The sequence below is a fragment of the Cajanus cajan genome, chromosome 8, assembly GCF_000230855.2.
Source record: "Cajanus cajan strain Asha chromosome 8, NIPB_CcT2T_4, whole genome shotgun sequence".
Taxonomy (NCBI): Eukaryota; Viridiplantae; Streptophyta; class Magnoliopsida; order Fabales; family Fabaceae; genus Cajanus; species Cajanus cajan.
The window spans coordinates 3,884,449-3,912,333 of record NC_138524.1 but is presented as its reverse complement, the minus strand read 5'-3'; the positions used below and the strand labels follow the sequence as shown (position 1 = coordinate 3,912,333).

The 27,885-nt window shown below is 28.9% G+C and overlaps 3 protein-coding genes and 1 long non-coding RNA gene across 5 annotated transcripts; 3 read left to right on the top strand and 1 right to left on the bottom strand.

Annotated features, from left to right (window-relative positions):
* Positions 1–1,351: 1,351 nt before the first annotated feature.
* Positions 1,352–7,402, top strand: LOC109818399 (subtilisin-like protease SBT3.9). 2 transcript variants are annotated; one of them, XM_020383850.3, is made up of 11 exons: positions 1,352–1,628; positions 1,764–1,861; positions 2,227–2,324; positions 2,698–2,853; positions 2,940–3,051; positions 3,514–4,057; positions 4,716–4,813; positions 5,019–5,249; positions 5,561–5,675; positions 5,758–5,989; positions 6,695–7,402. In XM_020383850.3, the coding sequence occupies exons 1-11, from the start codon at positions 1,407–1,409 to the stop codon at positions 7,261–7,263; spliced, it is 2,475 nt and encodes an 824-aa protein (XP_020239439.2). In that variant the 5' UTR covers positions 1,352–1,406; the 3' UTR covers positions 7,264–7,402. The 2 variants fall into 2 exon arrangements, with proteins under 2 accessions (XP_020239439.2, XP_020239438.2); XM_020383849.3 differs by having other exon boundaries at positions 1,353–1,628; positions 5,010–5,249.
* Positions 7,403–14,591: 7,189 nt separating this feature from the next.
* On the top strand, positions 14,592–16,139 carry LOC109818391 (GATA transcription factor 3). The gene is made up of 3 exons (XM_020383839.3): positions 14,592–14,747; positions 14,838–15,154; positions 15,235–16,139. Exons 2-3 carry the CDS (start codon positions 14,849–14,851, stop codon positions 15,850–15,852), a joined length of 924 nt encoding a protein of 307 aa, XP_020239428.1. The 5' UTR covers positions 14,592–14,747; positions 14,838–14,848; the 3' UTR covers positions 15,853–16,139.
* Positions 16,140–22,704: 6,565 nt separating this feature from the next.
* On the bottom strand, positions 22,705–23,907 carry LOC145950617 (uncharacterized). The gene is made up of 2 exons (XR_014428416.1): positions 23,606–23,907; positions 22,705–23,504 (listed from the first exon to the last, which is right to left on the bottom strand). It is a non-coding gene; the product is annotated as an uncharacterized LOC145950617 (long non-coding RNA).
* Positions 22,883–27,400, top strand: LOC109818389 (altered inheritance of mitochondria protein). The gene is made up of 5 exons (XM_083061850.1): positions 22,883–23,202; positions 24,795–24,962; positions 25,696–25,762; positions 26,688–26,760; positions 26,887–27,400. The coding sequence occupies exons 1-5, from the start codon at positions 22,948–22,950 to the stop codon at positions 26,984–26,986; spliced, it is 663 nt and encodes a 220-aa protein (XP_082917976.1). The 5' UTR covers positions 22,883–22,947; the 3' UTR covers positions 26,987–27,400.
* Positions 27,401–27,885: the final 485 nt, after the last annotated feature.

Below are 27,885 nucleotides of genomic sequence, written 5' to 3'. Positions count from 1 at the left end.
TAAAGATAAATTATAATTTATGGTGTCTATTTACTAACAAAACAAAATTTAAGAATCAATTGAAATAAACTTAAAATTTGTAGTGTTTATTTGCAAAAAAAAATGATGTGTAAGAGATTTAAATACTTTTTTCCCCTTTTTTTATTAATATTTTTGAACCTTTTCAACATTGAATTTTTTTTTCTATTCAAATATTTTTCAACAATTATAGTTTCTTATTTAATATTTGTAACACTATGTTTCACACAATAAACTCTATTTTTAAACCTTTTCCACACTATTCAATAATTTTTTCAACAATATTTCCGAACCTTTTAACGTTAAACTTATTTTACTATTCAAACATCTTTCAACTATTATATTTTTTAATAAATATTTTTAACACTTTTTTATACCATGTACTTTATTTTTTAACCCTTTCTACATTATTCAATATTTTTGGTGCAATGTTTTTAGAACTTTTTCAACATTGAGTATATTATAATATTCAATTTTTTTCAACAATTATATTTTGATAGAAAATATTTTTAACACTTTTTTAATACTATGAACTTTATTGATATCTGTGACTACTGGGACTGAGTCTGTGACTGTGAAAGTACATATTTATTGTTTTCTGTATAGGTGCTGCAATTCGGGGAACCTGAATGCCACCTTAGTAAAATGAAAAGCAATTCTTTGTTTCCAGTCCGGTCACAAAGATCAGCCACAGTTGCTACAAGAACTGTAACAGAAGTTGAGGTTGCTTGTCTCATATTTGCTCAGTTTCCTACCAAAGATGTTGATCACAGGAACAACTATCCTATCATACATGGAACCAACTAGGTGAGGAATATGAAGAGCGCACAACATCAATTCTTTATGTAAAAGTCCTTAATATATATATATATATATATATTATTTTGTTCAAGTTATGTGATTTTTAACACACACCTCTGAGTCTTATGCTGACGATTGATAATAGTTGGTTCAACAAACACGACTACTTTAGTTATACCATTAGACAATTGTCCCAATGTTTCCACTTCTAATTTTGACTCTTTTGACTAATTTTTCTCATATTTTTCTTATGTGTAACAACACAAAATATCCAAAAATATCTACTAAACTATAAAATGCGTATATAAATGATCTAATCTAATTTTTATTGTTTATTTTAATTAGAAACAGATTAAAAAACATAAAACTTATTCGATGATTACTTAAAAATATTCAAATATTTGACAGTACCAACATCACTATCGATTGTCCCAACTAGTCAGTTCTATAGGTGGTGCTTTGAATGGTAAAGTGACAAACTAATAGAAGTTCATTTTCATAGTCTTCATTTCTGTCCACCAATTGGTGTGAAGATTCCAATATTAATGATGGAGCCTAAAGCTAAGACCGAGCCCACCACAAAATAAATGCTGATAGTGGTGGTGGAGCAGGAACATAGAATTGGTGGTTTCTTTGACACCTACAAACAGTATCACTCACACTATCCAAAATCTACTAAGCCAAGGCCAAACTATAACTCAAACAGTGGTATAACTCAAGCCATGGCTCTTGCTTGGAATTTGGCCATCACTTTGATACTTCTTGTTCTGCTACAATCTTGTTTCCTTGTCACCTTTGCCTCAAGCAATGTAAACTCTACTTTTTACTAATCATATTTTGATTTTCTCTCAGTAGCTGGTATCTTCAAATGGCTATAAGGGGTTCTTTTATTTCACCGCTTGCATCCTTATTTGGTTCTCTTTCTTATTCTCGGTTCATTGTAGGTCCATATTGTGTATATGGGTGACAGAAGCATTGATCAGAGTGAGCAACAGTCAGTTGAAGACTCTCACCTTGACATACTATCACGTATTCTCGGAAGGTTTCCCTTTAATCCATTGTTCCTTTTCAGTGAAAATGTTTGTGTTCCTCTGAAGTTTCGACTTATTTTTTTTTTTAGAAATGTGGTGTGAACTTGGGGAGCGAAAGAAACTGCAAAAGATATTAGATAGTTGTGCACATGTTTGGCTATGTTTGTTTCATTATGAAAATAATTGAAAATAAATGGTTACATTACAGGTCTGGTCACATGTTTGCAGAAGATACACTTAATGTTTTTCGAAAAATAATTGAAAATAAATGGTGCTTGAATTAATATTTTGGCACTGAAGTGATGAATTTTTCATTAAGATACGTTTGCAGTTTAAAATATAAAATTGAGAATATGCTATCTGTTCTTTTTAACAGCAAAAAAGTTGCCAGGAAGTCAATCCTGTATAGCTATAAGCACGGCTTTTCTGGATTCGCTGCAGTTTTAAGTCAGTCTCAAGCTAAGCTCATTGCAGGTATTTCACAGTAGTGTCAATATCAGAGGTAGTCACAATATGTGAAAGCAAATACTCTCTGTGCAAACAAATAAATTAATGGATAGGATTAGAACGAGTGAAACATTTAAAGATTAATAGTGTATGAAAAGTTGAATACAAAATTAATTCCTAGATTATTCATTCTAATCATAAGGGATACCAAAATTCAGTTTTTGTTCGTTTGGATTAAAACCTGAATAAAATTCTTGACATCGAGTTAATTGTCATACTCATACCACATACATATTCAATACCAATATCTAATATTGGCGAGAGAACTCTATCATATCTTAGTCAAAGCTTTAACAAGTAATAATAATTTTCTCTCCTCGTCTGCATTTTTTCCATGCAGATTTCCCAGGGGTTGTCCGTGTGATTCCAAATAAAATACTTAGTCTTCACACAACAAGAAGCTGGGACTTCTTGCACCTAAAGGAAGATATAGTGACCGGTGCTCTTTATAGGGGTCAATCTGGAAGAGGCACCATCATTGGCATCATGGACACTGGTTAGTATGGAATTAATTGCTGTGTATGCACGTGCCTGATATTATAAATGGGTTTGTGATTAAGTAATTGATTCTTTGCTGTATAGGTATTTGGCCTGAGTCTGAGAGCTTTAGAGATGAGCACATGGATAATCCTCCTCTTCACTGGCGTGGTATATGCCAAGGAGGAGAAAACTTTGACAGCTCCCACTGTAATAGGTTGATTAAAAATTTATTTTCTAGTCATTTAATTTTCGAGTAAATAGTTCATGACAATTTTTACACAGTCATTAATCACAAATTATCATGTATGTTTTTATAATAATTACTTTATAAGTCATACTTAATATAAATTCTAATCAGTTAACCATTTAAAACTTTTTGAACTAACAATGTATAAAAATAATTATAGAAAACAAGCTATAGTGTATTAAGTCTTAATAGTTTTATATTGTTATCCAATCATATATAGATTATTATTTATGATAAACTTGACTTTTAGAATAATTACTTAAGAGGTGATTGCAATAGTTATTTTTGATTAGTTGAGGATTGTGTATCATTATTAAATGCTAAAAGATAACTCTTAATTTCCATTATAAATTTATATTTTGTTTCCTTCTTTGAACATTTTGGTGAAAAATGTAGAGCCTTAAATTGTATCTTTTCATATGTTGGCAGGAAAATTATTGGTGCACGTTGGTATATTAAAGGATATGAAGCTGAAATTGGTAAACTAAACACAAGCGATGGGGTAGAGTACTTATCTTCTAGAGATGCATCAGGCCATGGCACTCACACGTCATCTACTGCAGCTGGCGTTGCAGTAGAAAATGCAAGTTTTATGGGACTAGCTAAAGGAATGGCAAGAGGTGGTGCTCCATCAGCCTGGTTAGCTATCTACAAAATTTGTTGGTCTACTGGGGGATGTAGTTCTGCTGACCTTCTTGCAGCATTTGATGATGCGATATTTGATGGGGTTCACGTCCTTTCAGCATCACTTGGCTCAGATCCTCCACTTCCTTCTTATGTTGAGGATGCACTGGCCATTGGTTCTTTCCATGCAGTGGCTAAAGGTATTTCTGTGGTATGCTCTGGTGGCAATTCTGGCCCATATCCCCAAACTGTCATAAACACTGCCCCTTGGGTTATTACCGTTGCTGCCAGTACTATAGACAGAGAATTTCCTTCTATGATTACAATGGGAAACAATCAAACTCTACAGGTACTACATCTTTGTGCTCGATGTGAAAGTTTAACAGCAAAATTCTTAAATCACTTGAGAAATGTAAAACAGTTTTTATTATTATTCAAACAAGGACCAGGAAGTTGTTTAGTGATTGAGATGAGAATAGGTTAGGATTTTTAGATGACAGTAATGAATCTTCATCTCTATGAATATTAGCTTGGATGTCAAGTATATATGAAACAACAGTATTACATCCATTTTGTTATGTCTTTTTGTTCAAGTAAATCTTTACTTTGGTCCTAAGATTGTTCAAGTAAACCTTCATTACTTCACTTTGGTCCTAAAGATTGTTAAGTGTTGATAACTTTAGTCTCTGACTTTGTAAAATGTTACAAAATGTCATTCACTTAGTTCTTAATATCTTATGATGATTCTGTGAGTAAAGTTTGTTAGACTGAAAGATGTTCCTTTTATGAATAACATGCATGCACTCTTAGTTCAAGCTGAAATCCATTTTCAGGTGAATTAACCCTTTAGGAGTTAACAGTTACAGTTACAAATTCTAGTTACTGATCGAAACACCTAATTTTAACCTGAAACTGAGCAAACAGACAAATTATATGTTACTTTGCATCCTTGCTAGATTACCCGTTTGCAGTGCAGAGACAGAACTATATTTTATTTCCTCATATAGGGTCAGAGTTTATATACAGGGAAAGATTTGAGCAAGTTTTATCCTATTGTATATGGAGAAGACATAGCAGTTTCGGATGCAGACCAAGAAAGCGCAAGGTAAAGTACCTTGCTTCCTTTGTTTGTTCTTTATGTTGTACAACTACAATAACGCCAGTTAAGATTGAACCAAAGCCTTCATACATCTACCCCAAATCTTCATCACTAAACCAACTCTAGTGGTTGAAAGTACCTTGCTTCATGTTAACTTGATATCTGTGACTCTGAAAGTGCATTATATTGTTTTCTCGTTTAGGAGCTGCAGTCCAGGGAGCTTGAATGCCACCTTAGCAAAAGGAAAAGCAATTCTATGTTTCCAGTCTAGGTCACAGAGGTCAGCCACAGTTGCTATAAGAACTGTAACAGAAGTTAAGGGCGCTGGCCTCATATTTGCTCAGTTTCCTACTAAAGACGTTGATACATCATGGACTAAACCTTGTGTCCAAGTTGACTATATTACGGGAACAACTATCCTATCTTACATAGAAGCAACGAGGTGAGAGCAACATCAATTCTTTATGCAAAAGTTCTTATATTCACTAGTCGATACATGATCTTTAACATACACCTCTCACGCTAAGAATATTGATATGATAGACTTCAATATTATCTTAGAACGTAGATTTAGGCTTAACTCAATCTTACAATTAGCTTGTAAAATGAGAGTTCTCCTCTTTCTGTTTATAGTCATATGTACTACTTTAACCATACCAATCTCCAACATTGACATTCCCTTACTTCTTTGCATCTTTTATATTTTTTACATAAATGGTTAATTAAATACTGAATATCTTCTATATGTTGTAGGAATCCTGTAATTAAGTTTAGCAAAACAAAAACAGTTGTGGGGCAACAGATATCACCTGAAGTGGCATTCTTCTCTTCGCGAGGACCAAGTTCTCTGTCTCCTTCAGTGTTGAAGGTTATGATCATTCCTCCATCAAATAAATAGTTTTTATCTTACAAAAAAGTAAAGCTTTATCTTTATGATAAATGTGGTGCAGCCTGATATCGGTGCTCCTGGGGTTAATATTCTGGCGGCATGGTCACCTGCTTCTTCTGCTGGTTTGCTATCAGAAGCAAATGAAGATGAGTCACGTCCCCTTAACTTCAACATTGAATCAGGAACTTCCATGGCATGTCCCCACATATCTGCTATTGTTGCACTTGTAAAGGCTATTCACCCAACTTGGAGTTGGAGCCCTGCAGCAATTAAGTCTGCTCTTGTCACAACAGGTAAAGAACATTCACATTTCATAGTAAATGGTAAGGATTAAACACAAATTTTTTTAGAGTTTTATCTCAAAAATCAATGCCAACTTTAAGCATGCAACTTTAATTAAAGAATAGTAAAAAAAGTATTTATGGAACTTTCTCAAGATTGAATATTACTATGGCTACTTAAAAGTATCACATTATTTGTGTGTTTTAATGTTCATCGTGATAAATATTTAATTATTTCATTTTCATATCAAAATACCCCTACATTTCTTTATATACAATGAAGGAATATCTTATGAGAGAAGATATTATTGATCGTACAACTTAACAATTCATATTATTAGAAATTAATATATTTAATTACTCATTCAATTAAAATTAACGGTTCAAATTGGGTATTTAATACATGTGTGCGAAGATTTAGTGTTGACTATTTTTTTTGTCTATCATAATTTAACTTGGTACTTAGTAATTTATGATAATTCGTTCACTTTTTTTCAACTAATTGAATTAGAACCTTAGTGATTTGATGTTAACTATACATACATGATGAAAACTTAATTTACTTAAATATAACCTTAATTTACTAGGATTGTATGGTTTGTATCTCATGTCAAACTTCAATGCTATCAACTGGCATGTTTATTCACACATACACTAGATCACATGTCCGTTTTAGAAGTTACTAAAGCCACTAAATTTCCTTCTCTTTTTATGAAGCCTCTCTTCAAAATGAATACAATCAATATATTTGGGCAGAGGGAGCACCGCACAAACAAGCTGACCCATTTGACTATGGTGGTGGTCATGTTGATCCTAACAAAGTGGCAGATCCTGGTCTCATATATGACTTGAAAAACTCAGACTATGTTCATTTCCTCTGTTCTATGGGCTACAACAACACTGCCATAAGCTTATTGACAGGGTTTCGTACCAAATGCCATGAATCACCCAAGTTCCTATTAAATATGAACCTACCTTCTATTACTATTCCCGAGCTGAAGCAACCCCTCACGGTTTCAAGAACAGTCACTAATGTTGGCCCAATTAAATCTATCTACAATGCTCGTGTTGTAGCCCCAATTGGTGTATCAGTTGTAGTTGAGCCATCAACCTTAACATTTAGTTCTACACGAAAGAAAATGAAATTTAAGGTAACTTTTTCTTCGAAGCTAAGAGTTCAAAGCAGATTCTCATTTGGGTACCTGTTTTGGGAAGATGGGTTACATAAAGTAAGGATACCACTGGCAGTACGTTCTGTAGTGGATGAATTTTGTGCACAAACATAATACCATATTTATTATTAACATTGTCACAAATACGGTCAGAATCGTGTACTAATAATCTAATGTGATGACTCATTGTTGCCTTTCATCATACCCAATGTTCTGATTTTTAAATAAGAAACGCCATTTTTTACCCCTTTCATATTTGATTGCATTCTATGTGTCGCAACCTATAATCATTGGTGCCAAGTGCGTAAGAATTATAGGTGTTCTTAACGTAATCTTAAGCGTGTGGTTCAGCGGTAGAGATTGATTCACGCTTAAGCAAGGTTAGGAGTTCGAATCCTGTCTTGTGTATGCAGCTGCGTTAAATTTTGGGACCAGCTATCTCACCCTTTGAGGTACCTCCAACGTAGCAAGGAGATTAGTCACTGCTATCGGGAGTTGATACTTCAGGAACGAACCAAAAAATAGGTATTCTTAACATAAATCAATTAGTTATAGACAAAAAAAATATATTGAAATTTAAGTTAAAAGATGTGGTGGTAATTGCTTAAAAATGCTTGTATTTAATAAATTTTATTGATAATTTCTTAATATAAAATGTTTATTTTCTCCTTCCTAGGTATAATTAAATAAAATATTTAAATTATTAAATTCGAAATAATATATTTTATAATAATAAATAATTGTGTATGTCTAGTACATATAGTTATATGCATTAAATCAACTAATAAATAATTTTTCATTTTGAAATGTAAAAACATATTTATACAATTATTTAATAGTGATTAACTTAGAGTAAATCATCATTTTGGTCCTTAAAAATAGTAAGTATTATCACATTAATCACTAAAACAAAAACAAAAATGTATCAAATAAAAAATTTGATTGTTTATTGCGTTTTGATTCTTAAATATATGTCTATATTATTATTTTAGTTACTTTTTCTTTTAAAAAAATAATAATATGATTATGAATTTGCACTTTTTAAATATTTATTTGATATGTTCTTAATTTTAAAAACTAATATGATAACATCTTCCAAATTTGATGATTAAAATAACCATTTAGTGAATTAACTTAACATATGCGTCTTTTATACATTTAGGTGTATATAAGAAAAACATTAGCAATATTATCTTTTTCGTAGTTTTTTAAACATATTTTATAATTAAATATATTTTATGCTCGATAAAATTGATTAACATGACTCATAAAATTATGTAAAAAAAAAACACGATTAATAAAAAAATACTGAATAATAATTATCAAAAGTTGAAATTAATATATAGATAACTACGTTATATATATATATATATATATATATATATATATATATATATATATATATATATATATATATATATATATATAATTCATCTTTTATATATACACATGTTTTTGTTTCAACATTTACAAAAGATTGTCTCTACATGATTCTAAGGTAGTATTTGGTATGAAATTACAAATCTTGAGAATCATGATTATGTAAATAGTTAAAATATGTTTGATTACTCATAAAAATTCTTGAAAATATTCATATAGATTACAGGATTATTAAGAATTAAATATTTTTATTTTTTTTTACAATAGTATATTCTTAAATATATAAATATTTTTTACAAAAATATATTTTATTCAAATAAACTCATTAGATATATTTACTTACTAAAGTCCTATTATAAATATGACATTAAACTTCTTTAGAAAGTTAAAAACTTATTAAAATTATTTAAATATAGAATTCCATAAAAAAATGATACATTATAACTAAAAAAATAAAAAAAAATTATTTTATTTCATTCAAATAAAAAATGTTAATAAATACCATTAAAATGTAAACAAAAACTTAATAATATTATTAAAATTGATAATGTCAAAAAATAATAAAATATAAAAGAGAGAGAAAAATAAATATATGGGAGAGAGAGTGAGGAAGAGAGAGGGTGAGAGTGAAAGAGAGAGCCGAAAAGTAAGAAAGAAAAACAAGAGTGAGAGAGAGAAGAGAAAAAAGAAATAAAAAGAGAAAAAAAGAAATGTTTTTTGTTTTAAAAAGATATATCATGATTTTTATATATATAAAACTTTCACCTTAATTTGAAAAAAATTAAATTTTCACCTCTTTTATAAGAATTTTTTTTTATAAGTAAAATAAAAGTGATTTTTGAGAAACTATATTGCTAATTTTTTTAAATGATTAAACATAAAAAATAAAAATTCTTAATTTTAATTTTTTTTTAAATAAAAATATTTCGCATATTCAAGTGTAACATTCAAAGAATAACTTCCTTCTCTTAACCCTAAAAATCTGTTTATATATTCGTGTTTGAACGTGTTGATTCTCGCATTTTACGAGTGCCACAAATTTTGATCGTATCATAATCATTGTTCTCATTTTTGCACTATCACTTCATGCAATTACTCGGTCCACAGATAGAAAGACTGTAATTAGTTAGTTAGCCATAAGTCAGTCAGTTACATTAAGAAGTAAAATTTTAAAATTATTTTTTAAAGTAAAAATGTTAAAATATATCCAACAATAATTATAAAAATAATATACCTTTTTATAAATAAGAAATATTGACTGCATAGTCAATATCTATTATTTTTTAAAAATATTGAATTATATAATTTTTTTATCTCTATTTTTTTAGTAGATTATTATATCGTTTGAATATAAACAAAAAATGTTATATTTTTTAAAATAATTATTTTTAACCTTTTAATATTTTATTTATGTTTAGTTATAAGGGTATGAAGTATCTCAAGTAGTTTGATGTAAATTAACAGGATTGAAAGATACAAAGCATCCGCGTACAAGTGTTGGCTTTGTAGATTCATACATAGATTTGAAATGATATAGACCAATAGACATGTGGTACGTGTTTGTAATATCCCTCCATGGCCACCGTCCGCGGAATTTAGATCAACTAGACCTCTCAAAGTGAGCATCGTGCTTTATCAGTCCAATGCAATGTCAGTGATTAAACGGATTGACTTATCTTAATTAAAAAATATTTAAAAATTTATTGAACTTTATAAAAATATATATTATAATTTTATATTTTAGAATTATAATTATATTAATAATAACATAAATAAAATATTAAAAATAGATATTATCTATAATTAACTTAATCAATTTATAATATCAAATTATTGTATAAAATATTAATAAATAATATCAAATTGATATTTATTATCATAATTCACAGTTAATACTTAATATATACAAATTTAGTTAATTGTATAAATATATAATTACATAAATTAATATTTGAGAATTAAAAAATAAAATAAAATAATAAAAAAATAAAAAGTATGATAAGTAAATTGGGTAAAAAAAATTATAACTGAAATTAGTCAAAATTTATCTAACTCGACTTAAATCCTGGCTGACTGCATTAACTCACGAATTTTGAGTAACAACTTCAAGATCAATATATTATAAGGAAAAATAATTAGTTCATTTTAATGAAGCAAATCTCTCTAAACATGTTTGTTCAACATATTATTAAATTTAAAATAAATTTTAGAATAAAACTTAATTAAAATCAATGATAATATTTTTTAATAAAAAGAAAAATATTTTAGGGATGAAATTTGAAAAAAAAATTATATTTATATATCTTTTAAATATAAACTCTTTAAAGTAAATTTTTAATATAAAAATGACTTTAAGTTGTGAAATTTTAAAAATATTATATACATATTAATATATAACATTCTTTTTGAAGGGAACTTGAAGTGATGATTTTATTGGTCTCATCATCTTTGGATGGTCTGATTAAACACAATACATAAAAAAAATTATTATTTTAAATAAGATTTAAATTTAAATATTATACTTTATTTGTCTTTAAGATGTATAATTTCAATACTACTTAAATTATGATATTTTATATTTAGAATATATATATAGAGAGAGAGAGAAAAGAGATCATTTTACTATTAGAGTAAGTTTACCTAGACTTACTCCGTTCAATAACTCATATTCTATTCAACAATTCAACCGTTAAATTTAAAGTTTTTAATGCATAGATCAAATTTGCAAATTTTAGAAATTTTAAAAATTATTTGATATTTCATTACATTAATTCAAATTAACGGATAATCATAAAATTATTTTATACATTGATTCGAATTAATGAAACAAAGTATCAAATAATTTACAAATTTTATAAAAATTTGCAGATTTGATCCATACACTAAGAACTTTAAATTGAACAGTCGAATCGTTGAAATTTGATATAAAACATGAATTATTAAACAGACTTACTCCCGAAGTAAAATGACCCCTCATCATATATATATATATATATATATATATATTTCAAAATATGATATTTGTATTACTTAAAAGAGAAATAAGGAGTGATACTTAATTTTATATGTAAAATTTACTTAAACTTGCTGCTTTTTAGTTGAAAAACTTAATAATTATTATCTTATTATTATTATATAACAAATATCCTATTTTATTATACACAATTAATGTAAAAAGATAAAACTTTTAAAACTAAGAAAAATATAAAAATAAACTATCGAATTAAATCACAACATTTTTTATTCATTTCTATCTGTATTAATTTTACATAATATGACAATAAAAAAAATTTAAAATTAAATTAAAATTGACTAAGATTATAATAACATTAAAAACCAATTTGTGTAAAAGTTATATTTCTTTATTTTGACATAATTTGTCAATATTTTAAATTTAAACTGACAGTGTTAAATTTAAATAATAGTATTTAAGATAAATATATATAACATAAAATACTCAATACATGTAAAGTTGTGTAATTTACTATAAAATAATTAAAAAAAAAACTTTTTTTCAATAACGAATATTGAAATTTATGATATAAAAAAGCATAATATGTAAAAGTAAATACTTATTTCATATTTAATCAATAGAAATTATGTTAATGTTAAAATAATGAGGTCATGTATATGAATACAAATTAATTTTTAATTATCAAATTTAAAACACTACTCAGACGATTCTTAAAAAAAAATTATGTTAGTGAACAAAATATGAAGTGGAGGACCATAAAGTGATTAAAGTTGAGAGAGGACAAAACCATGGGCCATATGTGAGTGAATAGCTTTTGCTCTCAATACAAAGTATAGGCTACGCACCAAAAGACAACCCATGTAGGCATGTAGAAGGTATTCATCAATGGTATTCACTCATCATTCCCTCCTTGTCATCATTTGCTGCACATGAAAGACAAAATAATTTGTTTATATTGCTCGAGTCTTTTGAAATTGTTCTCGCAAAGTATTAGAATTTCGATAAAGGTATTATAGTTTATTCAATGTATGTAAAGATACATATATATACTTGACAGAAAGTTCAACTAAAGCTTATAATAAAAATCCAACAAAGAGAGACTGATAGAATCAAACTATCATAATTACCATGACAAAAAAAAAAATCTCAACGAAAAAGGTTGACTGCTAGTATCGACTATGATTTCCTTGCAAGTTGGTCCCTATATATTTAATCAGGGACAGATTTAGAAATCTATAAAAGAAGAACAAACTTTCCTCTTTTTTTTTTCCCCTTCCATTGTAATTTTTACTCGTAAAAATTAAAAAAAAAATTCAAACAAATGAAATAATAAAGTAATCAAGTTTTCTATAAACTAAAAGTTACTTATTTGAAACAATAAAAATTCTATAATTCATATATATTGATTATTATAACAAAGGAAATGTGGTAAATAAGGCGTGGACTGGTGAAGATCTTGTATTAAGTAGATAATGATCCATTGGACTTCACAAGTGGTAGTGGCACAAGGCCTTGTGTTAAGCTTTTAAAAAATGATATTGACCATTGATTGTTTCTTAGACTTTTATGAAATGAGGGAATGACCAAAGGAATATTGAGAAACCAATGGCTAACTTTCTAGAATCAAGGCATGCATCGTAGTCAAAAATTATTAAATTTAGTGATTTTAATGTTAAATTTGGATGACAACAATAAATATTTACCAACATAATCATAATATATTAAAATAAATAAAAAATTACATAATTTAGATAGTAAAAAATATATCAAGTGTTAAGTATTTAGTCAGAGTGCCAAATATCTATAAAATGATATCTTATTTATTATCGACTACTTGTATAATTTGGAAAACTTGTCAACGAGTTATTAACCTTTTATTTTTTTATTATTATAAACTCCTTCTACACATTAAACAAAATAGAGGTTGAATAATCTTAGCAAGTTTATAAAAAAAATCTCTCAAACGTAATTAATTATTATAAAAATTATGAATGAATATAATATTATCAAGGGTTTGTTTGATTTATTTATTACTTTTACCTTTTCATTTCATGTATTTCATATAATTATAAAAGATGTTGCATTATTTTAATATTTTATTTTAAAAATTACAAAAATTAGTGAAAATAAAATATATGGCATGCTCTTGTATATGGGATAAATTCACATTAACAATGATTTGATATTTTTACATTACTTAACAACTTTATAAATTTTTTTATTGTTATTTATTTACAATTTTAATTATAGTTATTTATCATTTCAATTATAAAATATTATAAAAGTTTAACAATTTGAACAAGGATATAATGAAATTGTTGTTTTTTTTTTCTATAACCTTCGTGTGCCAAACAGAGAATAATATGATTAATATCTTACCTGGTCACCACAATTCTTTACATATAAAATTAGTGTAACTTTCATTTGTGTAAATCAAAAAGTTTAAATCAAACAGTAATGAATAAATAAAACAACCATACAATTTATTTTATAATTCAATATAAAATAATAATGTATTGATAATTAATAATTTAATTTGTCTAATTTACACAATTATTTATCGTCCCTACATTGGCATGATTGGAGAATTAGAAAAGAAAAGAGAATAGCGGGAAAAATAATCCAAAAATTGCCACATCACGAGGCGCGATTAACGCTGCCAACCAAAGCTTTACTAATCTCCATTTGTGAGTTTCGTTTCCCTTTATATTCAAATTTCAACACTGAAAGTGAAAAGTTGTAGTTAGTGCCCAAACGCATTTCCTGGTTATTACATTATGGAATTCAGACATCTTTTTTTTTTTCTTTTTTCTTTTTTTAATTTTCGAAAACCGCTAGCGCCAAACTGTGATTTCATCATTTTAATCACACACTCGGTCCAACCCAGGCGTTCATATAATAGTCAAAACCGGCATGTGAGTGTGACTTTAGCGTTTAGCATTGTTTATGAATTTACAGAGCCATCATAGATACTTTTCCTCCATTCCAAAAACAAATAAATAAATTTAAATAAAAAAGACACCAATTATAGTGAAACCCCACCACCAGACCAAATGTCACGCCCTTAGTGCATGACCCTCGAGGAAATTTTAGTAGTGCCATATTTAAAAGCAAAATTGATTCAGACTTGTAGAAACCGAAGTGAGATAAAGATAAACCGATACCTTAACGCTTCTTTCGCCAAACCAAACGAAACTCCACTGCGGTTTCCCTTTCTTCTCTCTCTCTCTTCACCTCGTAACCGGTAAGTAAAAAATTATTAAATCTCCGAAAACCTTCGTGTTCGCGTCAAAAACATTAAACTGACACCGTTTAACATATTTGAGTTCTGTAGGAACAAGAAAAATGGAAGTTGCGGCGGCGAAAGCGCTTAAACCAAGCCTTAGGACTGAGTCTGTTTTCTCCCAAGCAATTTGCGACGATATTTTGTGCTTCAACGCCAACAACATTGTTGTCGGTGAAGATTTCTCCGTCGACGACCTCCTCGATTTTTCCAAAGAAATCGATAACTACGAGAACGAGGAAGACGAGGAAAAAGATTCCACCTCCGGTTCTTCGCAGTCGCAGGACCCAACAGAAGATGACAGCAACTCTAATTCCACCGCCGGAGGCGGTGACGACTCCGTTTTCGCCGGCGAGTTGTCAGTTCCGGTGAGTATTCAGTTATTCAATTTTTTTTTTAAATTTTCGTAAATAATTAAATTAATGTTCGTTTGGGTTTAATTTTGCAGGCGGATGACGTGGCGGACCTGGAGTGGGTCTCTCACTTCGTAGACGATTCTCTCCCGGAGCTTTCCTTATTGTACCCTGTCCGTTCGGAGCAAACGAGGAAATGGGCCGAACCGGAACCTACACCGGTCCCGGACCAAGCCCAAGCCCAAACCCCCTCAGCCATCCCCAGAAAGCCGAGAACCGGAACGATTAGAAAGCCCAACGACCGTGTGTTGTCCTTTAACGCCTCGCTCCCGCCGCCGTTTTTGTGTTCTTCGGCTTTGGTTGGCTCTGTCAGGGGCATGGTGTTTGGCGAGCCGGCGGCTAAAAAGCAGAAGAAAAGGGCCGAGGCCCAAACCGGTGGGGCCCAGTTTCAGCGACGGTGCAGCCACTGTCAGGTGCAGAAAACGCCGCAGTGGAGGACCGGCCCACTGGGCCCGAAAACACTCTGCAACGCTTGCGGGGTTCGGTTCAAGTCCGGTCGGCTTTTTCCGGAGTATAGACCGGCCTGTAGCCCAACTTTCTCCGGAGATATTCACTCCAATAGTCATCGTAAAGTGTTGGAGATGAGGCGCAGAAAGGAGATGGCTGAACCGGTTACCGGCTCGAACCGGACTCAACTGGTCCCGAGCTGCTGATTTTTTCTAGGGTGAAAATTGAAAATTGAAAATTGAAAAATGAAAAGTGGAATAGGTTATAGATTACGTGTAGTATAGGTCAACCAACCAACCAACCGGTTGAGCCGGTTTGATATTTGTAGCATAGTTAGTGATTATTAATGATTTAAATTAGTGGTAGTGTGACTAGTCAACTAGAGAGGTAAGGTAGTAAGGGACATTAGGAAGGCATTGATTGTTTGTATCCCATTTTCCTAGCGCAGTTGATTTATTTAACGAGGTACTATGATTAAATTGAGGAAGAAAAATTTTTAATTATGAGGCCTTTTATATATATATATATATATATATATATATATATATATATATATATATATATATATATATATATATATATATATATATATATATATATATATATATATATATATATATATATATAAAAGAGATAATCGTTTATTTTAGGAAGAAGTTAATTTAAATTTATTATATTTAATAATTCATATTTTATATTAAATTTTAATAATTTTAATTATTAAATTTTTTGAAATAAAACATTAAATAATTTTTAAAATTTTAAAAATTTAATTTATATATTAAAATTTTTAATTTTAATAATTAAATCGTTAAAATTTGATTTATAATATAAATTATTAAAAAATAAATTTAAATAAATTTATTCTTAAAATAAACGAATCTCTTTTAATATATATATATATATATATATATATATATATATATATATATATATATTTATATTCAAGTTGGGTTGATATTTTATTTGCCTATCTCTCTTTCAATCTCGCTGGCTTTTTATGATTGAATTATTCAGCGGTGTGCGCGTTAGATTCGTTGAGTGCATGTATGATGTGTAAGAGAGGAATGGTGGGGCTGAGAGCGATTGAAGCAATAAAGTTGGGTGGAATTGATTTGAGACCATGGAAACTGTGTCACTGCTACTGCCAAATGGAGTGGTCAAGTAGGATGAGGTGGACTTCTACTACTATTAACTTAATAGGACCTCTCGACTTCGATATAGTAGTAAATTCTTAATCACTTCATAAAAAGTATATAATTTAAGAAATTTAATTAGTTATAATATATATATATATATATATATTAGGATTGTTCTTAAAATAATAATTTTATACTAACAAATTAATAGTTTAAATGATGTTGAATTCAATTTAAAAAAAAAAAAAGATTTTGTGTTAATTTTGAATATCTGATAGAAATTAATTATTAGTAAAATTAGTAGATATTTTATACTAATAATATATTTAAAAAAGGTAATTATTTTATTTTATTTTATACAATTAATTAATGGATTCTCATTCAAAAATCTTTTTTTTTAAAGTAATTCATAAAGTAGAAAATACGGAGAGAATTTTATAAAACCATTAGAAGAACTTTGTAAAAAAAATCCTATAAAAAGGATTGAAAGTAATACTACCTTTACCTTTGTGTTTGTGGCTACATGAATCAATGATGAGTCATCTCCATGTTTAAAGGTTAGGAGACATGGTTTTATACTTTACGAAAGATGTTTTTATTTATTTATTTTTTCTTTCTTTCGAATAGAAAATTTTATTTTATTAATGAACTTAGTTAATAACATTTATTAAGTCAACAAAAAACTTATTTTGAAACCTGCGTTGAAGGTTTATTAAAAATCATAAATAGAATCACGTTAATAATACTTGTTAATAATAATAATAATAAAAAAACACTTCTATTTTCTTAACTTGTGTTCTTCTTTGGTAAAGAAATAAAACTTCTGTTCTTAAGATAACATTTGCTTTTATTTATTATTTCAAAATTTAAGATAATAATCATTTTTAACTTTATTTAATTCTTTAGTGTTTTATATATTTAATATAAATAAAGAGAAATAACAGTAAAAGTCATATTAGAGCAAAGTTCGTTTCAATATAAATAAAACATTAATCATAATTTAAATTTACATACTATCTTCTAAAATAAATAAATAAAAAGGAACGGAAAGAATAATATATTAGTAAATTTAGAATGAACTTCACGCATTACTTGTGAGAATATTTAAATGTTTTTTTTATATAAATTTTGCATGTGATTATTTATTCCATCTCATTTAACTATAGGTTGTATGCACTTTAGTATTATTATTTTCTAGGTGTAATTAAATTCAATCCACCAACCTTTAAAAAATAAGTTTTTTTAACTATACTATTGATAAAAAAAATTATCAATTTTTTTATATAACTACTTTTTATTTGAAAACTTAATTATTTACATTTAATCATATTTTCTCTCCAAACCATTTTTTTTTCACAAAACTTAAAATCGAAGGCCATACTTTTTTTTTATAATAAAAACATATAACTTTCCTTACTAAGTCGATCTTAAAATTTTTTATTTTTGTTTTGTTTAATAAAAAAATGTATTCCCTTTTAAATATCTCGACTCTTGAAAAATTAAATAATATTTTAATCGTAACTTTATATCCAAGTTGAGATCCAACAAGTATTTAATTAAAAAATAAAAGTGTCAAATTATTTTATTAACTATAGTATTAATGATCTTGAGTCCATTTGTTAAAATGTAAAAGTAAATACTTTTAAACAAGTGTTTTTTTAAATAATTCTTTAAGAAATAGATAAAAGTTGCTTCTAAAAAATAAAAAATTATTTATTTAAAATAATAGACAAATACATAAAAAAATAAAAATAATATTTATTTTATTAAAAAACGCTTTTAAAATAATTTAAACAAATAAGCTCCCTATTTAATGCATTTTAATTTAGATTCAGTGTGACTAACAGTAAAAAAAAAAGGGTATGGGTTTTAATCTTCAATCTAATTTCCACAAAATAAATAAATAACGAGAAGTATCAGTATTCAGTCATGTAATAATTTTTACTCCTCTGGACACTTTTTTTTTTGGGGTACATGTGTTATACTTTCATTTGATATCCTTAAACTATAAATCTATACATGCCAGATGCTATTATCTAACCAGTAACCAAGTTGCAACGAAATTAATATCGCATAACCAAGCTTCATGCAAATCATCCTTTCAAGTTTTTCAACGTGTCTTAAATCTACAAACATTAAAAAAACTAAAATAAAATAATCTTGAAATGCTCAAAGATAGTGAACCCTTACCGACAAAGTTACAAATGCACTCATTGTGGTTGATAAATGATTGATAGGTTTATATTGCTAGGTGTTTTTATATATATATATATTTTTTATAAATATGATTTATATAATATCTTAAAATTATATTGATAATTAAATATTAATCAATGTTTATAGAAAGTAAGTTTTATTGATCAAATATTATTTTAATATATAAAAAAAATCAATTTTATAACCACGACATTGATCCTTTGTGTTCTAGGACAGGTGTTACTTTCTTTTTTTCTTTTCTTATTGTGTATTTGATAAAACTCAAAAGAGGTGGTCCTCTGTTTCTTGTCCCGGGTGAAGGGAGTAATTTTAAAATTTATTTTTATCGAACGAGTTTTTTTTTTTAAAACATAAATTAGTTGTAAAAGAAAAAATTAAACAGGTCTTAGTTTGCAGTTTTTTTAAATTTCAAAATCAACGTGACGTATAGTACGTTGAAAGGGTATAGATAAAAATAACATGTAAAATTTTGAAAAGAATTTCGATGCCCTCATGTACAAGTTCCATATAACTTCCCATTCGATATTAAATGGACGATCAGTGCATATATTTTAAAGTTGAAGGACGTTGATATACATTTTTCTTTTATTTTCCTTTTCATATTTAAGGATAACAATTTAACAGATGCATGAGAGTGAGTGTTTGGTTGCATGTCTGCGAAGAGTAAACACACATAATTGATACATAAATTGAAACTTTTAAGAGCAACTTTGCCAAAAGCGTAACATATTTTATGGTAGTTTTGCATGACATAATGAAATTCCAAACATGTATCCAAATTCAATATCATATTTACATATGATATTGAATTTACTTACATGTGGTCACTTATCATCAGACAATTGTAGAGCTCTACTAACTAAAGCATTCACCCAATCATAGCTTGCAACTCTCCCAAACTCAATGTCCGAATCGATCAAAAGAATAAATTATAAACAAAAAACGCAAAATGATCCAAATTGAATTATAAAAGACTGACCTAGATTTGATATTGTACAGGTAGGGGCATTCGGCCATATCTCTATCGGCCAACGAATGGCAGAGTCAGGTGGCCGATCGCCAATCGGTCACCTGAATAAGTCCATCACTCGATAGTTAATCTATGCTTAAGGGATAATTACTTAATTAAGGTGTATTACCTAATATGGTATACGGCCCATAAGGTCCAAGGCCCATAAATGTCAGTATAAATAGCTCAGGTCAAAAGGTAACGTCACTGTTCATTAATTACTCTCGATATTGGTGCTTGTCCTGACTTGAGCGTTGGAGTGCCTTTTTGCAGGTACCAACCCCTTATTCGCGTTGGATCGGAGTACTCGTTCGGCCTTCAGAATACGAGAAGACTTGGTGTACCCTCAAGACAGGTACAGATATCATATTCAAACCGTACCAAAATAAACCGCATGTTATTTTTATTTCAGTTCAAATAACTTTTTGTCCATACCAAATCAAACCCACGTTGTTACATGTTTGATTTCTTATCTGTTTCGTTGGTGCATAGTGCAGCTAATTAAAGTGGGAAATGTTGTGTACTGTGTAGAGATGATCCATGAGTGCACGTGAGGGAAGTAGTTGTTGGCAGGACAAAGATGACAGAAGAAGCATCATCCATTCAATGAACAACGTGGTTGTGACGGATGAGGCCACGAGGGTTGCTATTGTTGTTGAATCGTAACAAGAAGTAATAACAGTATAATAAATCAGCAACCCTATTTTAGTATCAGTATTTGCATATGACCTGCATAGCACTTTGAGATACGATATATGAGATCACTTTTAGTGTGCACGCCTCTTACTAGGCAAACCATTACCCCCATCTTTTCCTTCTTTTCTTTCTTTCCAAATAAACTATAATTCTCTTTTCCATTTATGTATTTCTTGCTCATAATTCAATATACAAAATGTTTTTTTTATTTTTTATTTACTAGTGTATTATTTCGGGACAGTATGTTATTGGTATAATAAAGGGGGCGTTACGTAAAATTAGTTAATATATTGGCTGAAAATTTATATTAACAACTCTGATTGACTGTCAGTGTAAAAAAACTTTACAATAACAGTGTATAAGTGATTAATTATATATATATATATATATTTGTTTATTTGATAGAGAGAGAATGTAATACACTAAAACTAGGGATAGATAGCACCCGTTAAAAAAAAAACTTGATTAAAAACATTATACATAAGTATAGTAAAATATGAAAGGATAGGCAAAATGGTACCCAAATTAAAAAAGATAAAAAAAATATTTAAGTAAATTAATAAATATAAAAAATTCAGAATTTATAAATTATAAATTACTTTAATTAATAAGTTTTTAAAATAAATTAGCTCTTTTACTTTTATTAATTAAGACTTGAGATTAAATTCGACTTTTGCATATTTTAAATTCTTTAATGTAGATTTCATGTGGATTTGTGTTGAGAATAAAATTAGTAAGTGATTCATAATTTTATTGAAAATAAAAAAAAATATTTCAGTAATTGACTTTAATCTTATAGGAGATTATATATAATCTTAATATAAACTTTTAATTAATAAAAAAAACTAGTTGAAAGAATTCATAAATTTTTCATAATATATTTTGTCAAACACATTTAAAATATTTATTAATTTTATTAATACCTAATTTTCTCCTCACTTTTGATAAAAAATTTTCTCTTAAGCACGTTTATAAGACTTATAATAAATTTATAAGATTTGAACTAAAAACTTAATTAAAAAATCTAAACTCAATTCCACTTACTACATATAGGTAATGTCAACCGTAATACAATCACACTAGAAAATTTAGCAATGTATTAATATTTAACTAATTTAAGATATATTTTGTTTAGTAGTTTTAAGAAACATATAATTAAAATATTGAAAAGTAAATTTTCGCAAAATTTTCAACGTACAATAAATTAATATTAATATAACTATAACTGTATAAAGTATCATAAAAAAGGCCGTCTGTAGTAAAACTTATAAAAGATTAATATTTAAAATTTAAGAATCAATCGACTCAATATTTTATTTCTTAAATATTTTGAGTGATAATTGTATTAAATGAAATAACTTTAAATTTAAGAGATAATTTTTTTAATGGATGCATGTCACTTATATTATTATTATTAATTTGATAAATACATCTAATTGTATGGAGAAATACACTTTACAATAAATGAAAGATTTTACGATAAATGAAAGGTATACAAAAAAAATTAATAATTAATATATTTAAAAACAGTTTTATATTTCTTATAACTAGAGATAAAATATAATCAATCTTTATATATTAAAAACAATATATTATTTTTGTGTGAGAACATTTTTACAAATTATTTTAAATAAGAGAAATTTTTAAATTTTTAATTTTTTTTATATTTAATTTAATTTTTATTTATAAATTAAATCCTAATATTTTATAATAAATTATTAATAAATAAAAAATAATATCGTATTACAATATAAATTATCTATCATAAATATAAAATATAAGTAATATTTATAAAATATTTATTTATATAAATTTTAAGTATAATTTATACATTCGAACATTATATTTATTTTTTATATTAAATTTATTATAAATTTTAATTGTATTTATTAAACACTTATCAAGACTAAAATACTAATTATTTATTTGTAAAAACAACCGAAAGTAAAACACAGTAAATGATAGTAGCAGAGAATTTTACACTTGTAAGTTGTAACTAATAAAATCAAATAAAAAATAGTTTACCATGAATCCATGATTGAATAATTCCAAGGACAAATGATGAGAGACGGATCCAAAATTAACAAAAATCCCAGATCCAAAATGAACAAAAAACAAGCCCAACCCAAAACGCAGCGTGGTGTCGTTTATCCATTGCTACTTTTTTTTTTGGGAGAAATGATGACTTTCTCCAGCCATATGTATTTCCCCTAACGAGCGTAGACATGGGAACTTAAGAAATGAACGAAACCGAATTGATGGCGGTCACCAAAGACGAAGCAGCTCCAACGCCAGGAACAGGAGGTACTCAACCTCACAATCCAAATCCAAATCCAAATCAAAATTCTAACCCTAGCCCTAACCCTAACCCGCCTCATACAACCAGAGGATCCAAAGGAAAATCGTGCAAGGGATGCACGTACTACTCGTCGCTTCATAAAGCCAAATCCAACAATCCCACATGCGTTGGCTTCTCCAAAACACTCCACCAAGGTATCTTTCTTGATTTACTACCCATTCCTTTGGGGTTCCGTTTTCTGAAACCTTGTACATTGGTATAAGCGCATGGAGAGGAATTTTTGCGGGCGCTAGTCTTAAACCTTGTTATTCAATATGAAATATTGTGTTCCGAGTGAATAAAATGCAACAATTAGTAGCTATGTTGATATCCATTTAGCCTGAGCTGGAATCGTTGTTGATTTTTTTGCGGGCTTCCTATCCCTTTACATTGTAGTTTCATTGCAGTGCAACGTGTTTAAGATGGCATTGCATTTCTTGTTTTGAATTAAGCCTGTAGCTGGATTGTGATTTGCTTTGGTCGTCAGTTAGCATGTACTTGAAATCATTAGAAATTGAGTATGAGGGAGCTTGTACGTGAAATCTCTAAAAACTGCTCACCGTGATTGTTGATGTTGAGAAAATTCATCAATGGTAGTTGTGGGCCAAAGAGGGAGCTGAGGTAGCATCTAGCCTGGCCTTTTTGCTGGACTTTCTTGTCGGAGCACAGGCCACCGTGGTTCAGGTCGCCAGTGAGGGTGGTGGTCTGAGAAGGCTCCCTTTTGTTGTTTGGCTGCAACTTAGGAAGTTCGCAAGAGAGAATACAAGAGAAACCCTAGGTTTCCCTCTTTGTTGACACTGATGAGAGACTAATAGAGAGAGTGTGAATATGAAATCGGGCCTGGAATGTTTGAAGTCTTGAAAAAACCTTAAAAGGGTTATTTAGAAAAATGAAAAAAAAAGGTGGGGAGAAGTTTCACCATGAGCGTCACAAACTACCACAAACCCATGGCCATAGCAGAAACCATGGGCGCCATACAATGGGAAATAATGGATGGTGGAGGGGTCCAAAAATGCCACTTTATATCTCTATGGGGGCACCATAATGGTTATTTGATAACATTGGTCCATTTGAATAATTAAAATTTGAACCAAAACAAATCCTGAAATCCAACCAAATTTGATATGATATCTAAATTTATGTAATCAAATTATGTGGATTTCTTACTGAAATCAATTCCCAATTCCATGTTATGAACATCCCATACAAAATAAATCATTTACACCATAAATCATTTGCCTACAAATTTTCATCCTAAATATGCTTTTAAAACTTTTGAAATAATTCATCGTTGTTTACAAATGACACGTTCTTGGTATACTTGGTATGTTTTCCCTTTTTCTTAATAATTTCTATGCAAATTTTACACATGTACTTCATAATCTTGAAACTTGTGTTGTTTGGATATTTGATGTATAGTGCTTTATTGTGACAATAGCTTTGTTCATTTTCCGATTAAGTTTTTGGACCATGTATTTTTATGATGTTTATTTTCTCTCTTATTTTTTCAATTTGTTCAGTTTACTCGTTACATCCATTGTTTTCCTCAAGGTGAACCTTCATCCAAATTATTCTATTACTATTTAGTAGTACTTTAGTTTTTTTATGATTGACATTGCTTATTATAGTTGTATGTTTCTTTTGGATTGGTTTTATTTGCTTCACTGTCAAGTTATAACAGTTTAATCTCTATTTCATTATAAGCCATTAAGGTTTTAATATTGATGTTCTAATTCATATAACCAGTACCCCCCTTTTGTTGTGGGAGAAGCTGAGTTGGAAGCTTCCAAAGAGGGCCGCAGCCTTACAAATTTCAAGTATGCTTGTGTTGGATACTCCGTCTACTTAGACAACAAAGATTCTCCAGCTGATTCGCAGGATAAAACAGCAAAATTGCCCTTTTGTGTTGGCCTTGAGGTTTTATATCTGGACCTCCTTTCCCTCTTTTTTATTTATTTATTTATTTATTTATTTTTATGTATTTTCTAAAACTAGGTTTATCTTGTTCCAATAGCTTATTGCCAGTTGGTACATGTTTTGTGTAATTCAGAGTTGCATATATCATGCAGTAAGGAACAATTTATTACATGGTCCAAATAATAAACTCATGAGATCATTAAAGAAGTGATAATGTTAAAATATGATATGTATCCGATATAGTGATACGATTATTTTAAAATATATAGGATATGATATATGTAAGATATGTGTCTTCATATATATATATATATATATATATATATATGTATATCAATATATATAAAATATAATAAATGTGTAATTGTAATTTTCATCAAAATTCATAAACATAAGAAATATATAGTTGCAATTTTCAAATTCAAATTAAAACATACTTATACATTACTAAAAACAAATAAATTATTAATCATTTGTTTCAATGTTTCTGTGTTTCTATATTAATTGGTATTGGATGTGGATATGTGGATTAAATTGAAGTGTCGGTGCTTCATAGTTAAAGATAAAGGAGACCTGCTAGTCAACAAAACTGTTGCTAGCAACCTAGAGCATTCCTGAAGATTAAAAAAAAATTTAAAAATGGAGAGTGGGAATGAGATGATGCATCAGTGATCACTTAAATTGTAAATGAAAACGTGATCTTAGTTTATGACACTATTGATGCATGTATCAGGTGGTCTTAGAGGAGAAAGCTTCAAATTTACCTGTTGGCCACGTTCCTGGTTCTCATAAAACTGGAGGTATTGAAATTCTTGGTTTATATTTTTATTTACTTAGTTATTTCTTTCTTTTTCAAGCATTACCCATTTACTTGGACAAAGAATAATGGTTAATATAAAATCCTAAGCATATTTGGATAATTCTCGTGTCTTGGAGATGATTTGTTTATGTTCCCTATATGTATCAATGATAAATTTCGAAATAGGTTACATCGGAAATTCATATGTAAAGTCATTGAAGCAGTTGGACATCGTATCTGTTGTGTGCTTTTCGAATATTCTCAAGTTCTTTATTGTGCTAACCGGCTTAGATATATTTATTACCAAGTGTTAGGGTGAGGAACTCAATTACTGGACTGTATTGTAGAATGAACAAGAGACTAGCGGGGAATTAGGCCCATCCAGTGTAACTTACCATTAGTAAGTCTGCAGTTATTAGTGGCAGTTAGGGGATATAAATAAGGAAAAAACTACTTTGTATTCAGTTTTGGAAATTCACAGTTGGGAGAGAAGCTGGATCAGTTTATCCCCAAGATAGCTAGAAATTCCCAAGTGATTATCCACCTTTAAGAAAAATGAAAATGGAGCTTTTTTAATTTGACTATCATTTAGTTTAGTAAATAATTTCTTTTAATTGAAGATATTATTCGTCAATTAGTAGTTCTGTGTCAAACACTTCCAAAATCACTTGATTGTGAAGTTGTTTCCTCTGCCTAAAACTGCCAATGGACTTATCTACACTTGTGATGGGCAAAAGTGATAGATCATCATGATTCATAAATGTATCATCACATAGGACACTCAGCACAATCCTAAACTGTACATCGTTGTCTATTTTACATTAAATAAGCCAGAAAAAACGTCAATGTTTTACAATATAATGTTTTCATTCTGCATGAGTATACACCAAACAATTATTTCTGGTTTTTTGGTCTTGTTTGTCCAGATGATGAGCATGCTGCTCCTCAACCTCGAAGATACACACCTCCAAATAATAATACAACAGAATTCTTAAACAGGCAAGTCGAACTTTTCAGCATAGACGAGTTAACTCTTGTAGTACGTGTGTTCCTTCTAGCCACTCGAATGCTAGGGATGTAATCTGAAATTACTAATTCCAACACCCGAAGATTCTAAATATGCAGGTTTCAAAGAAATGCAGGCCTGGTGGCATCTGGTGTTGCCAAAAACTTGAACAGAGTGGGTAACTATGTGAAAGAGCTCCTGAAGGACATTCTAAACTAATTCTACAATACACCTTGCATGTTTGGCGCATCCAAGCTCGCTTAAGTTCATTTTACATTTCAATCCTCACCCCTAATACAAGGTGCATTATAGAACTACTCTGACATTCTATCTAGGCGAACGAAGATGACAGTTGTAATTCTTGTGTCCGAAATAAATTCAATTTTACACATTGGCCATTTTCCCTACCCAAGGTCAATTATTATTTTGGTTACTGGCGGTCTTATAAATAAATTTTACACATTGGTCATTTTCATGGCTTTCTGAACGTCATTAAAATATTTTTGAGTCAAAGTTGAGTTCATGTGTATAGCTTTGGATTTGTTATGGCAAAGTATTTTTTTGTTCTACAACTTCTTTGCGGTCTTCCAATGTGGACCCCAAAAGTTTATGTATCCCAATTTTATTTTTGTACTTGTTTGTCTTTTTTATTTTTATTATTTGATTGGTAAAAGGAAGAAGGAACGGATAAGTTGTCCACTAATATTTGACGGGCCTTTGCTGTGTCTGTTTGCTTGCCATGGCATAGTGGGCTCGTTTTTTCTTTTATTTTTGAGAATCTAATATTTGGCCTATAAATGTGGGTGCTTCGATATCAATGAAACTACTTCGTCATCTTCTGTAATAGGCTTTCAAATGATCGGGGTTAAGTTTGTTTGTTTGTTTTTTTTTTTGTGGACCGCAGAATGTTAAGCTTGAGAATTCTTGCTGTACATGCACTATTGAAAGAAAACAAATTTCCATTGGTACGAAGGCAGGGGCTTTGGATTTTCAATCATTTTATACAAAATTAATTTGATAACATTAAATGAGAAAATAAGAATAGCGCCACTTATGTGTGCTGCCTTCATCAGAGATAAAGAACATTTATGTGCTTTGTAGCCCCACTTTCTTGAGAT

What these genes read in the sequence shown, in the direction of transcription:
- LOC109818389 (XM_083061850.1), top strand. Translation starts at nt 22,948, where the DNA reads ATGAACGAAACCGAATTGATGGCGGTCACCAAAGACGAAGCAGCTCCA. An exon ending in CCAAAACACTCCACCAAGGT is followed by an intron (nt 23,203 to 24,794) that starts ATCTTTCTTGAT and finishes TATAACCAGTAC; the next exon opens with CCCCCTTTTGTTGTGGGAGA. An exon ending in ACAACAGAATTCTTAAACAG is followed by an intron (nt 26,761 to 26,886) that starts GCAAGTCGAACT and finishes CTAAATATGCAG; the next exon opens with GTTTCAAAGAAATGCAGGCC.
- LOC109818391 (XM_020383839.3), top strand. Translation starts at nt 14,849, where the DNA reads ATGGAAGTTGCGGCGGCGAAAGCGCTTAAACCAAGCCTTAGGACTGAG. An exon ending in CCGGCGAGTTGTCAGTTCCG is followed by an intron (nt 15,155 to 15,234) that starts GTGAGTATTCAG and finishes TTAATTTTGCAG; the next exon opens with GCGGATGACGTGGCGGACCT.
- LOC109818399 (XM_020383849.3), top strand. Translation starts at nt 1,407, where the DNA reads ATGCTGATAGTGGTGGTGGAGCAGGAACATAGAATTGGTGGTTTCTTT. An exon ending in CATTGGCATCATGGACACTG is followed by an intron (nt 2,854 to 2,939) that starts GTTAGTATGGAA and finishes TTTGCTGTATAG; the next exon opens with GTATTTGGCCTGAGTCTGAG. An exon ending in GACAGCTCCCACTGTAATAG is followed by an intron (nt 3,052 to 3,513) that starts GTTGATTAAAAA and finishes ATATGTTGGCAG; the next exon opens with GAAAATTATTGGTGCACGTT.